A 14641-nucleotide genomic window follows, 5' to 3' on the forward strand; every position below is an offset into this window, starting at 1 on the left:
TTAAAACCATTTTTCAGGTCCTGTCAACTATATTAGATAAATAGATTATAATTTCTGTATTAGTTATTAGTAGTTATTAGTATTAGTATTATTAGTATTGTTAGTTATTAGTATTCTACAGTAATTAATATGACCATATGTATGTGTGTGTGGATGATGTGATGTATCTATTAATATTCGACACATAGACTCTTCTGCTCCCAGTTTTACTGAGAAATAATTGACAGACATCATTGTATGTTTAAGGCATACAGCATGATGGTTTGATCTACATATATTGTGAAATGATTACCACAGTAGGTTCAGTAGCATCCATCTTCTCAAATAGGTATGATGAAAAGAAAGAAGAAAAGAATAAAGGACAAGAATTTTCTGCTTGTGATGAGAACTGTTAAGATTTAGTCTCTTAACAACTTTCCTGTATAGCATACAGCAGTGTTAGCTACAGTCATCATGTTGTACATTACATCCCTACTACTTATTATCTTATAACTGGAAATGTGTACCTTTTGACCACTTTCCTCCAATTCTCCCTTCTCTCCTACCCCCACTTCTGGTAACTGTAAGTCTGATCTCTTTTTCTATGAGTTTTGTTTTTCCTTTTGTTTTTTAGATTACACATATAAGTGAGATCATACAGTATTTGTTTATCTCTGTCTGACATTTCACTTAGCGTAATGCCTTCAGGGTCTATCCATGTTGTCACAAATTGTAGAAATCCTCATTTTTTATGGCTGAATAATATTCCACTGTATAATTATACTACAACTTATTTATCCATTCATCCATTGATGGACACTTCGGTTTTTTCCATATCCTGGCTATTGTAAATAGTGCTGCAATAAACAAGGGGGTGCAGATATCTTTTCAGGTTAGACACATCTCTTAAGCATTGTCGACTGAAGAAACACACACAGCTTAAAAGTTGCGAGTTAAGCTTTATTCGGGGATCTTACTGAGGATTATAGCCTGGGAGACAACCTTTTAGATAGCTCTGAGGAACTGCTCTGAAAAGGTAAAGGAGGAGCCAGGATAAACAGGAGTTTTTTGCTGGGAAAGAACATACAGTCAGACATCAAAAGATTACTGCTAATCACTAAAACAGACATCTCTAGTTAATGACTTTAGTGCTTTCCTGTGTATAGGAAGATGCAAGAATCTGGGCTCATTGAAATTATTCCTTAGACATGTATCTTAACTATCTTGGGTCAGTATCCAAAGCACAGAATGCTACCTCTTTTCCTCCATCCTGTTTCGCTCGGGGCACATCACCTGCAGCAGCTGCAGTGGCTGGTGCCTTGATCATTGTAGAACTGAGACAGCAGGCTACATTCTTTGTGTACTGGAATGGCAGACAACATTGCCTGTTCCCAGCATCTTAGAGCTAGCTGGAACATCAGAAACTCATCCAACACCTTGATTTTATAAATGAAGAAACTGAGGTGTTATGAGATTGTTTAAGTTAGCCAGTGTCCCAAAGGTTCTAGCTCTTGCTCCAGTGCTCTCCCTAATACATTAGCTCTTGTGTGGCTGAGTATTCACCTTTCTGAGGAGTTATATTATTCTTTGTCAGCCTTGCAATCAAAGCAGTTTCCGGCAAAGGTCAGCTGATCCCATCAGACAACCTGCTGATGAAGGAAGAGCCTGCCCTGATGCTGTTGAGAAGGAACCCTGTAACCTGAACAAAAACTGCTTCCACTATGATTATAATGTAACAGGTATGTGAATAGTCATCTCCTTATAGAGTTAAAGGCCAAATCCCACGTCTGTCAGCTCAGCAGCATTTCCGGAAGTGTTGGTCAACTCCATCTGCGTGCCTTTTGGACATGCTGCTTCCTCTCCCAGAAATAATTCCGTATTAACTGAAAGAAATATTTATCTGCCTTATTTTTCATAAACATCAAAATAGAGAATGAAATGATCACACAAACATTAGCTCTTAAGGCAGACGGAGAATAGTCTAAGGGTTCCTATTTAAGCCACCCTCCCACTTTCAGAAGGTGCACATAAAAGGTATATCTTCCCATGGGTATCAGTTTATTGAAAGATGTCTTTCTTCTTCAGAATGTGTTTAATCACTGTGAATACTGGGACAACAGTTCTTTCCGTGGGGGCAGTTCACAGGCATGATTAGTCTGCTGTAAAGACATCAGCAATCTTAAGCTTGCCAAGAAGTGCGTGAAGAGAATATAAACATTTCAGAGATATAAATATTATCAAAGGTATAGGAGAAAAAAGATAGATGAGGGTTTTTTTAGGAAAAAAAGGCTTATTCTAAATTCCATTTCTTTCCCAAACACTCATCTCACACCATCAAGGCATATACTCTAGGAAAGAAGACTTTCATGGTTTGTATGACTTAGGGCAACACTGAAGCTTACTCTGGAATTTTTCCCAAGTAATTTTCACACCAAAATAAACCCCAGGGACTGTACAGTGACACACAGCAGTCAGATTGACTTTTTGCTTCTTTTGGTTTTTCTTTTCAGTTTCCTTTCATGACACAATGAAATCACAGTTCTCTGGGGCATGCTACGTTACCCTGGAAAGAAAGAATTATTTTGCAAAAGACATATAATAAAGGGAATTAAATAAATATGGCCAAAGTGATTTTGAAATAAATAAGCGTACATTTTACAGTATTCTACAGTACGGACAGTAAGTGAAAGACAGGTTTATTTGGATATAACTACCTAAAGTACGAGCCATTAAAATTATGATTATTTTGCTTAAACAAAAATGTTGAAATGTAAATTTCTACTTTCGTTAGGAGAAAAGTTTTTAAATGACATTTGATCTGCAGGCCACAGCCATTTCTACAGTATCACCAAACAGCTAGCTAGCAAGATTGTCAGGGAGACATCTGCCTCAGGAATAGTCCCTGTAGCGATGTGCAACGCCAGCATTTCCATTTGACTCCAGATATGTTCAAAGCCGGGGCCCATACGCTCTGCGTGTGGGATGATTGATTGCGGGGCTTAGGAAGCAGTTGTGAATTAAATATGGGATTCAGGTCATCCGAGTTTCATTTGAAATCCGGTTCATGCATAGCCTTCTGTTCTGATATGCTCCCTTCCTTCCAGACTGGAGTACGTGCCAGCTGAGTGAGAAGGCAGTTTGTGGAAATGGCATGAAAACGAGGATGCTGGATTGTGTTCGAAGTGATGGCAAGTCGGTTAACCTGAAATATTGTGAAGAGGTGAGGGGATGCTTTGTTATGTCTTTGCGAGTAAATTCTTCCCTAATAATTTCAATTCATGCTGAGCCAAGTGACCTGACCAGCGCTTTATGCAGCTCGTTGCCAGCAGATGTTTTCGGCACTATTCAGAGGCTGCTAAACACTCTCTTGAGAAGAGACACTGTCCAACACTACTGATTTCTACACATAATTTCCTGTATTTTGTTCTGCTTGGAGCCCAAAGGTATGCTAATTAGCCTATTCTGAAAGAAATGCTCGGGGAACAGTAAGTAATCAAGGTGAATAAAGGCAATAAATCTTAATCAGACTACTCATCATCTTTTGTAATTTCATATGAATTTTGTGTTGCCTGGGACACCTGCCAAGAGCCATCATTTATTCTCTCTGTTGCAAAACATTGATCACATGTGGTTCGGTAGCAGATTTTGATATTAGCACCTAATACCCAGCTGTGAGAGTCTAAGACTCAGGTCTGGGTAAGAGAGAGCTTGAAGTTCAAACAAAGGAATAGAGTCTGCCATTAGTGTCTTTTAGGTACAGAGAAATGTAACTGTTAATTCTCCAATTTACAAAAGTAATGTTATCATTTCTAATATGACCTTAGGAAACGCGAGAAAACATAGTTGTTGTCCTTCGGTAGTATTCATGAAGCTACACTTTGGGTTTTGATTATTTTGTCTGGTTTCCAGACCAAAAGGGCACTCACATTCCTGACAGATTTTGACTCCTCCTGCATCCGAGGCCACTGGGTTAAACGTGAACCAAGATAAGCAACAGCCTCCACAGACCTGCAACACCCGGGAGGAACTTATAACCTCATTAGGGTTCAGTAGACTTGGGACCATGACGTCTGTGTACACATTCTAGGGGTTATTATAAGCTCGTGGTAAATTATTCAAACTCCTAAGGGAAAACTCAAGATGGAAGTATTTTAATCCATTTGATATCTTTGATATTATCATGTGGACCTAATTTAACTATCTGTATCTCTGTCCATGGGAACAGAGCTCCCAAGTGTGCTGAAAACAAATTGTTGAGTTAATAAATTGCTCTGTCATCTTATAACATAACTTAGTCAATTACTGCTTTAGATTTCATCAGAAATTTTATACCTGAATCAGTGTGGCTTTGAAACTAATAACATCGAAGTGATGTGACCATTATAAAAATAACATTATTATTAATGAATGTTATTATAGTTATATACAGGCTGGAGAGCTTTCTGTGGTCTACCTCTACGTGGTTAATATGTCTCTTTTTTTGCAAATGCACATGTAAGTGTCCTCCTGGGTCAGAATGAGATAACTATTAATAGCTCTGAGAGCTTTTAGAAAGCTAAACCCAAATCATACAAGGCCAGTTTTTAAATATCTCATGACTACAGGACAAAGATATAAATAGGGCCTTTTATTTCTTAAGTGAAATGTGGGTAAAAACCTGAGAAATAATTTTACGTATCCAGGAGCCTAGATAAATTTACTTTTATGTACAAATATTATAATGTTTGAATACTGTGATGACAGGGATTCAAATCATAACATTTTAGTAAACCCTGTATTCAGGGAGAGCAGTGCTACTCTCTGTAGGAATTGGATTAAACAACTCATATCCCATTTTATCCACCCTAAAAAGCAGTAGACTTAAATAACAGCCCTGAGAAAAGCTGGCTATCTTTTTTAACAGTAGATTGCCTACCTACTCATACATGTGCAAACCCTGAATTGAGTGTAATAGCAGTAGCTAACTCTTGCTGTTTCTCTAACAGCCCAAAAGAAAGATGGCATTACTGTCCAACAAAGAGGAAAATTAGGGTTAAATCCATCCAGCATTTATATAGCACTTTTGTCTTTGATGTTTTTCAGACATTAATTCACCAGATACCTAATAACTGGTTTCTCCTTTCCTATTCTTTTATCCCTGAACATACGTTTAGATAAATGATAGATTAGATAGATGATAGGATAGATAGATAGATAGATAGATAGATAGATAGATAGATAGATAGATAGATAGATACAGAGAGAGGAGAAAAAGAAGCTACAACAAATTTAAGAGAAAAAGTAGTACAGAATTGAAATGTCTTACTACTGGGTACCCAAAGTATCTGTAAACAGACATCCTTTTTAACCCTCTAGCAAAATAAATAAGCCAGTAGTAGTTGAATTCTGTGATTCAAAACCTTTCTCCATGGAACTATTAGGTACCTTAAATTTAACACATCATTTTTATCGTATCACCTTAAAACTTCTAATCTCCAGTGATTATAAGTGATTTAATTTAATTTTAAATTAAGTGATATGGTAAAAGTTTTCATACCAAATACTCAGCTTTGTCAAGTATTACTGATGGAGAATATAATGAGAGTGTTTACAGAGGGATCTGGTACATAAATCGTTGATCTGATCCTCTCTCAGTGCATAACTTAGAGCCAAGAGTTCTACTTGAATCGCAACATAACATTTCAGAAAAAACTTTCTTTTGCCATTTTCTGCTCTATAAATTAGACACTATAAACTTACTTTCATGCAGATATAAAAAAGGTCTTGAAAATCCCCAAGGATGACTAATTTAAAAAATTGCACTTTCCTAAGAAGCCTTATTTTTTCTATTTCAATGCCACTTTGTACCTTTGACTTTTTAAATGTTTGAATATACAGTGGATGAGTTTGAAATCTCATCCTTCATTTTAAACGTAGAATACTTAAATAAGTAATGCTACTTAATGCAGTAAAATGCACAACATTATTATCTGATGAGAGACTAATGCCAAAATAACAATTACACCACAGTTAGCTGCTGAGATCAGTTCTGGAAGAGAAAATCTTTTTTAAAAAATAATAAATGTATATAAAATATTCATAATAAAAATTCTAGTGACCCACCCCTCCTTTTGAGAGAGGTAGCTTACTTTAAAACTATTTTATATTATTTTAGTACATTATATTTTTGGCTTTGAGTGGCAATTGGTCTTTAACCTCGCTCTTTTTGCAGTTTGACATGCACAAGTAAAAATAAATAATATCCCCCAAATACAATTATATATCTGTATAGTGATGATATTCTTGCTTTTTAACTAATAGAAAATATTTGTGCTTCCACCTATTTATTCCTCCTTTAGGGAAATTCAACTAATTTGGAGATTAAATCTTCCTTTTTTCACTTTTTATATAAAAAATTCAACAATATATAAGTATATTGAGTAAATGGGCTCCTCTATTCATCCTGTTCCTTTTGCTCCCACTCTCCTGGATTGAACCACTTTATATTTTTAACAGTTTGGGTCTTTGTCCTGCAGACATCTTTTTATTTTATTATGCATATTGCTTATTCTTCTCCTCTCCTCTCCTCTCATCCCCGCTCCAATCTTGCCCTTCCTTCTTCCTTCCATCAACACTGCACTGTGGTCATGCCTTCCTGTCAGTACAAATAGATCTACCTCTATCCTTTCAGCTTGGCCTGGAGAAGAACTGGCAGATGAACACGTCCTGCATGGTGGAATGTCCTGTGAACTGTCAGCTTTCTGACTGGTCTCCTTGGTCAGAGTGTTCTCAAACATGTGGCCTCACAGGTTTGTTTGTGCTTTATTTGGCATTAGACTGATGGTCAAGGAATATGAAATAAAATGTCCCTCTTGCTTTAAGTCATATCAAATAATCTGCAGAAAGGTTGAATCAGGGTATCTTTCTTTCCAAAACATCTAAGCCTTACTTGTTCCTCTAATTTCGGAAGAAATGTCTTTGACGCCTTCTCCCAGTAAGATATGTGCTTGGGCTTCCCTGGTGGCGCGGTGGTTGGGAGTCCGCCTGCCGATGCAGGGGATGCGGGTTCGTGCCCCGGTCCGGGAGGATCCCGCATGCCGTGGAGCGGCTGGGCCTGTGAGCCATGGCTGCTGAGCCTGCACGTCTGGAGCCTGTGCTCTGCAGCGGGAGAGGCCACAGCTGTGAGAGGCCCGCATACCACAAAAAAAAAAAAAAAAAAGATATATGCTTGCACAATTGTAGTGTATCACTGAGGTTGCACCACTTCGTATCTCTTAAAGGAAAAATGATCCGAAGAAGAACAGTAACCCAGCCCTTTCAGGGTGATGGAAGACCATGCCCTGCCCTGATGGAACAGTCTAAGCCTTGCCCAGTGAAGCCCTGTTATCGGTGGCAATACAGCCAGTGGTCTGCATGCCAAGTGCAGGTAACCAATCTCAAAAAGTTGTACGGAAGTGTGTATTCTTTATCTGGAGAGACTTGGTTTCAGAAATATTTGCAGAGCTTACAGATAGCATGTTTCCTGTTAAAGATTTTAGGTACCTTGCCATTTCATAACTGTTTAATTAGTTTCGATAACAAGCACTCCCTGTCCTGTATTTTAAAACCATTTGGAGGCTGATTCATTTTAATGAAAATTTATTTGCCTGTCTTTGGCTAGAAAACAAATAAATTGTTCATGCTATGCTTTATAGCTACTGCCCTATAGGACTTCTTCCCTAGGGTTTCAAATGCTCCTTTAACTGCTCATAAATCAAAATCAATGGTGCAGAGATGACTGTAAGCAATAAGCTAACCAATGAATTATTTTTTTTTCCTAATTATTTCTTCCTCCATTTCAGGATGCCCAGTGTGGCGAAGGGACCAGAACAAGGAATATTTCTTGTGTAGTGAGTGATGGGTCAGCTGATGATTTCAGCAAGGTAGTGGATGAAGAATTCTGTACTGATATCGAACCCATTATAGATGGTAATAAAAAAGTGGTTCTTGAGGAAACCTGCACCCGGCCTTGCCCAGGTAACAACAGCAAAACAGAATTCGTACTTTGGCCATTCCTTACCAGGACCAGGGTGGAGAAGGGGTTGCATGTATAAGTTTAAGTTAAGAGATGTCAACAGTCTTCTCATTCAGTAATATCTGTACCAACAGCTAGACACTGTAGCGTGGATGAAGGGGGGCACTGCTCCTTACTGCCAGGTGGGGGTGAAGTCCAGTTCTCCTACGTGGCCTCTGTTGACACTCACCCCCCTCGAGTTTTAACTTCTGCAAAGAATGAAAATTAAGGCCTTAGGCTCATGCTTGACAGGGAGAGTATGAAAATTCTACCCCTAGATATATTAGCTGAAATATATTAGCTATTAGATATAATAGCTAAAATTCTACCCCTAGATAAATTACCATTCAAGAGTGAGAAAAAATAGTATTATGGAAGAAAATTTTGAATGAAAGAAATTCGGATTCAGTGTTGGACACAGAGGTACAAGCAGGAAAATGTAGAAAGCAAACGTATATCAAGTAGTTTAGAAATAAATAGCAGGAAGTGATAAGTTAATGATTAGGAATTTGGGCTTGATGCAGAGGACTTTAGGGTAGATAGAAGGTCAAAATAACCTCAGTGTCAAGCATGACCCTGTGGCCTTAAGAAAGATATAGGGGCAACAGTGTATTGGTGGGCTAGAAAAGAACAAGATTGGAAGTGAATTGCCTATCTTTTTAAATTTTCATTTTATATTGGAGTGTAGTTGATTGGCAATATTGTGTTAGTTTCAGGTGTACGGCATAGTGATTCAGATGTGTGTGTGTGTGTGTATATGGTCTTTTTCAGATTCTTTTCCCATATAGATTATTACAAAATATAAGTAGAGTTCCCTGTGCTGTACAGTAGGTCTTTATCTATTTTATATATGGTACTATGTATATGTTAATCCCAAACTTCTAATTTATCCCTCCCCCTCACCTTTTTCCTTTGATAACCATAAATTTGTTTTTGACGTCTGTTTTGTAGATAACTTCATTTGTATCATTTTTTTAGATTCCACATATAAGTGATATCATATGATATTTGTGCTGCAATGAACATTTGGGTGCATGTATCTTTACGGATTATGGTTTTCTCTGGATATATGCCCAGGAATGGTTTTGAAGTTCATTTCTCTAATAATTAGCAATGTGGAGCATCTTTTCATGTGCTTCTTGGTCACCTTTATGTCTTCTTTGGAGAAATGTCTTATTTAAATCTTCTGCCCATTCTTTAATTCTGTTGTTGTTGTTTTGGGGGGGGGTGTTCGTTTGTTTGTTTGATATTGAGCTGCATGAGCTGTTTGTATATTTTGGAGCTGACCTTGTCAGTTGCATTGTTTGCAAGTATTTTCTCCCATTCTGTGGGTTGTCTTTTCGTTTTGTTGATGGCTTCCTTTGCTGTGCAAAAGCTTCTAAGTTTCATTAGGGCCCATTTGTTTATTTTTGTTTTTATTTCCATTTCTCTAGGAGGTAGATCCAAACAGATCTTGCTGCGATTTATGTCATAGAGTGTTCTGCCTATGTTTTCCTCTAAGCGTTTTATAGTGTCTGGTCTTACATTTAATCCATTTTGAGTTTATTTTTGTGTATGGTATTTGAGAATGTTCTAATTTTATTCATTTACACATAGCTGTCTGGTTTACCCAGCACCACTTATTGAAGAGACTGTCTTTTCTCCATTGTATATCCTTGACGCCTTTGTCATACCTTAGTTGACCATAGGTGCATTGGTTTATTTCTGGGGTTTCTATCCTATTCCATTGATCAATAGTTTTGTTTTTGTGCCAGTGCCATACTGGCTTTTTTTCCTCTTTTTTTTTAAAATTTTTATTAGAGTATAGTTGATTTACAATGTTTTGCTAGTTTCTGCTGTACAGCAAACTGAGTCGGTTAAACATATACATATATCCACTCTTTTTTAGATTCTATTCCCATATAGGTCAGTACAGAGCACTGAGTAGAGTTACTGTGCTACACAGTAAGTTCGTATTACTTATCTATTTTATATATAGTAGTGTGTATCTGTGACTCTATTTCTGTTTTGTAAATAGGTTCATTTGTACCATTTTTTTAGATTCCACATATAAGCAATATCATATATTCGTCTTTCTCTGACTTACTTCACTCACTATGACGAATCTCTAGGTCTGTCCATGTCACTGCAAATGGCATTATTTTGTTCTTTTTATGGCTGGGTCTCTACAGACAGCATATATTTGGGTCTTGTTTTTATATCCATTCGGTCCGTCTATGTCTTTTGGTCACAGCATTTAATCCAAACCACTTCAGACCGAGGGACACATACAGACTGAAAGTGAAGGGATGGAAAAAGATATTCCATGCAAATGGAAATCAAAAGAAAGCTGGAGTAGCAATACTCATATCAGACAAAATAGACTTTAAAATAAAGACTATTAAAAGAGACAAAGAAGGACACTACATAATGATCAAGGGATCAAGCCAAGAAGAAGATATAACTAACAATTGTAAATATTTATGCACCCAACATAGGAGCACCTCAATATATAAGGCAAATGCTAACAGCCATAAAAGGGGAAATCAACAGTAACAAAATAATAGTGGAGGACTTTAACACCACAGTTACACCAATGGACAGATCATCCAGACAGAAAATTAATAAGGAAACACAAGCCTTAAATAACACATTAAGCAGCACATATGCTATACTCAGTAACATCCACTCAGAAAATAACACTATTAATACAAACTTACAGAACCACATACAAACTTGCAAATATTAAATACTTATACAAATCTTACAAATATCATGAATGACTGGCATACCTAAAAACACTGCTCAGTCGGGTTAAACATAAAATGATAATCTGGCTGGCTATTCTTTATGGGTATGGGTATAAACTACAAACTTGTGTTTTGCAGGTGACTGTTACTTGAAGGAGTGGTCTTCCTGGAGCATGTGTCAGCTGACCTGTGTGAATGGTGAGGACCTAGGTTTTGGTGGAATACAGGTCCGTTCCAGAGCAGTGATTATACAAGAGCTAGAGAATCAACACCTGTGCCCAGAGCAGATGTTAGAAACAAAATCATGTGATGGTGAGTGCTACCATTCATGAAATCTATTTATTTTAGTTTTGTGTTGATAAGCAAAAGTATAAGATATAAAATTTTCTGTTGAATAAGCAAATTTGCTAAGATACCACTTAAAGTTGAGAATTCAGGGTATGATTCTGAATTCTAAATATTTAGAGACTAAAAGTCTTGCCACCCTTCATAAATGAAATATTGTAAAAATATTTCCAAGTTTTATGAGCTAAAGAAGGCTGAGATGATTAGGAGCAAGTTATTTGTACACCTGTAGCAACCCTGATGATGTGTGAATGTAAGAATATCCTCAATTTATTTAAATCAAAAGAGAGAAAGAAAAATTACAAAGCAACTGCAAAATGAGATATTTTACTATATTCTCAGAAATTGATAAATCTAAGTATTGGTAAGGATTAGTCTAAATTTGACATACAGCATATATAAAAATACATCTTTATATGTCTGTGTGTATATGTGTACATACACATAGAGCCATGCACCCAATATAAGCAATAGATGACATTCACAAGAACCACAGAGCATTAAAATGTTCTAGTTTGGGAACACAGAAGAAATCTAAATGAAAAAAAGAGAATTGTTATCTAGTGGAGAATGTCTTGCTCAACAAACAACCCTCTCATTCCTGCTTGTGTTCTGAAGCAACTGAGTATGACATATATTAGCAAATAGGAGCCAAAATAACATCTATATTGCTGAAAAGTTGAAGAAAGCTTAGAATGTTGGAGAACAGTGCTTAGAATGAAAGCCAATTGAGCTAGATGCCTTAACCCAAGAATTATAGAATTATCTACCTTCTTAGTTAAGTCTTCCCAAATTTACCAACCAGATTTCATATTCCTGGGTAGGTAAAGGAGAGAAAGGTCAGAGGTTACAATAAATGAAATAATTCCCAAGAAAAGAAAAAGAATTGTTTACCCTGAAATGACAATGAAGTAAAATTAGGAATCAGTAAAAATTGCCAAGAAATTCTCCCCATGCCCACACAGAAGTGAAAACCGAAAGCTACATTTCTAGAGCATTACATATCAAATGTTATGCAGGATGCAGCACAGAAGTTCTTGGAAGGTAATTTGAAGCTTTACATTCTTATATAGGAGGGAGAAAAGTTTAATAAGAGCTAGACTTTCAGGCTTCCCTGGTAGTGCAGTGGTTGAGAGTCTGCCTGCTGATGCAGGGGACACAGGTTCGCGCCCCGGTCCGGGAAGATCCCACGTGCCGCGGAGCGGCTGGGCCCGTGAGCCATGGCCGCTGAGCCTGCGCGTCCCGAGCCTGTGCTCCGCAACGGGAGAGGCCACAACAGTGAGAGGCCCGCGTACCGCAAAAAAAAAATTAAATTAAAATAAACAAATAAATAAAAAGAGCTAGACTTTCAACCCAATTTAAAAAAAAAAGGGAAATAGAGTGTATACAGTACTGATAAATACAAATTCAATGAGATAGAAAACAAATAAACAAGATAATCAACAAAGCCAGTAGCTTGTTTTTTTGACCAAACAAAATAGACCACCTCATGCAAAATCAATGAAGAAAAAACAAGGACAAAATTACTACTAATAATAAGATAGTGTTTAAAAATATAATTCTATGAAAAAATGTTGCTAATAAATGTAAAAACTTGACAACAATTTAGAATGTTATCTATCAAGAGTAATAGAGAAGCTAAACCATAGATTCTGCAACTATTAAAAACACAGGTCTATCAAATATTCTCACACATGCACACACACTAAAACCTAAATGGCTTTAATTATGAGTTTCATTAAAATTTAAAGAAACAGACAACTCCCATTTATTGTGAAATCTTAAGAAATAAAACAAAGTTGGGTAGAAAAAGAAGATGACGAAAATCTCCCCAATACAACACCAAAATCACAAACAAAAATGAAAAACAAAAATTCTTTTAAATCAAAATTTGAATCTTCTACACTGTAAAATAGATTATAAACAAAGTTACCGGACAAGCCACAGACTTAGAAAAGATATTTGTGAAGTCAATTTTAAGGAATTAGTGTCTAGAACAACTATCCTAAATCTTTTCAGCATTCCAAGACAATTTCATACTTGTAAAATTGCTGAGTACCCCAAACTGCTTTTCTCTGTGAGTTATATATATCAAAATTTTTCATATTAAAAAATGACAACTGATGTTTTAAAATATTTGATAATTTAAAACAATCATAAATCAATTTGTTACCATAAATATTTCCTGAAAAATAACTATTTTCCAAAACAAAAAGAAAATAACTTTAATGACAGTCATTGTCTCGTTTTACACTTTTTCAAATCTCTGGCTTAACATCTGGTTTACAGAAGACAGCTGGCTTCTCTTCTGTGCTTCTGCATTCAGTCTATTGCCATCTTAGTTTAGTTTATGTATATGAAGAAAATCCAGCCTTACTTACCCAGGTGTGTAGTTAAAGGGGAAAATCATCACACACGTACTCTGAAAGAATGTCAAAGTCTTCCCTGGTCCCTGGACCATAATTTGAGAATTGTTATTCTAGAATAAAAAATTCCCACAACCCAATATGAAAAGGCATAGATTTCCGTAGAAAAAAAGGGGTGGGGGGAGCCAAAAGATATACATAAGGAATTCACAAGAGGAAATCTAAATGTCCCAAACATGTTTCTCACTGTTTAATAGCTTTGGTAATCAACTACAAGTTAAAAATGACAGGATAGCTTTCCACACGCACAAGACTGACAAGAAATTTAAATCTGGAATTTATAAATATTTGTGAGGGTTTAGAGTAATAGTAACTCTTATTCAGTGCTGGTGGGTATGTAAACTGTCACCTTTTAAAGAAAAGAATAAGCTGTATTTAGTAAAGTTTCAGCTATCCCTACAATGATACCCAGAAATTTCCCTTCTAAATATTTACCTTGAAGAAGCACCAGGAGACTTGCGCAAGACTGACCACTGAGGCACTGTTATAAAAGCATAAGTTGAAAACAACCTAAAAGTCCACCCATAGAGGAAATAGCTAAATAAATTGTAGTAGATAGTACCATGGAATTCTATGTAGCAGTTAAAATAAATTGACTATGTCTGCATTAAAAAAATCACATAGAAATATTTCATTTATAACATTTTATGTTACATATAACATTGACTATTAAGTTTCAAAAAGATGTATGTATCATTTGTATCAGTATGATACTTTTTAAATTTTAAGACTGCCTAAAGGACTTCCCTGGTGGCACGGTGGTTAAGAATCCGCCTGTCAATGCAGGGGATATGGGTTCGACCCCTGGGGTTCGGGAAGATCCCACATGCTGCAGAGCAGCTAAGCCCGTGCGCCACAACTACTGAGCCCACGCTCTGCAACTACTGAAGCCCACATGCCTAGAGCCTGTGCTCTGCAACAAGAGAAGCCTGCGCACTGCAATGAAGAGTAGCCCCTGTTTACCACAACTAGAGAAAGCCCACGTGCAGCAACGAAGACCCAACACAGACCAAAAAAAAAACCTAAAAATAATTCTATAAGTAATTTATAGGTTGTATATATTTATACTTACATTCTATTTATATTAAAAGAATTAAAACCATGTCACAGAAATGCATGTATCTACTTCA

The 14641-nt window shown here is 36.6% G+C and overlaps 1 protein-coding gene across 1 annotated transcript in view; it reads left to right on the plus strand.

The window, feature by feature from the left end:
• Positions 1 to 14641, plus strand: part of THSD7A (thrombospondin type 1 domain containing 7A) — a 452500-nt gene that overhangs the window by 424992 nt on the left and 12867 nt on the right. Inside the window, exons 18-23 of the mRNA XM_067746269.1 lie at positions 1574 to 1718; positions 3084 to 3199; positions 6650 to 6767; positions 7239 to 7384; positions 7800 to 7974; positions 10879 to 11052. Coding sequence (XP_067602370.1) covers positions 1574 to 1718; positions 3084 to 3199; positions 6650 to 6767; positions 7239 to 7384; positions 7800 to 7974; positions 10879 to 11052 — 874 coding nt within the window. The remainder of the gene's footprint in view (positions 1 to 1573; positions 1719 to 3083; positions 3200 to 6649; positions 6768 to 7238; positions 7385 to 7799; positions 7975 to 10878; positions 11053 to 14641) is intronic.

The sequence above is a fragment of the Pseudorca crassidens genome, chromosome 8, assembly GCF_039906515.1.
Source record: "Pseudorca crassidens isolate mPseCra1 chromosome 8, mPseCra1.hap1, whole genome shotgun sequence".
In the NCBI taxonomy this organism is placed as follows: Eukaryota; Metazoa; Chordata; class Mammalia; order Artiodactyla; family Delphinidae; genus Pseudorca; species Pseudorca crassidens.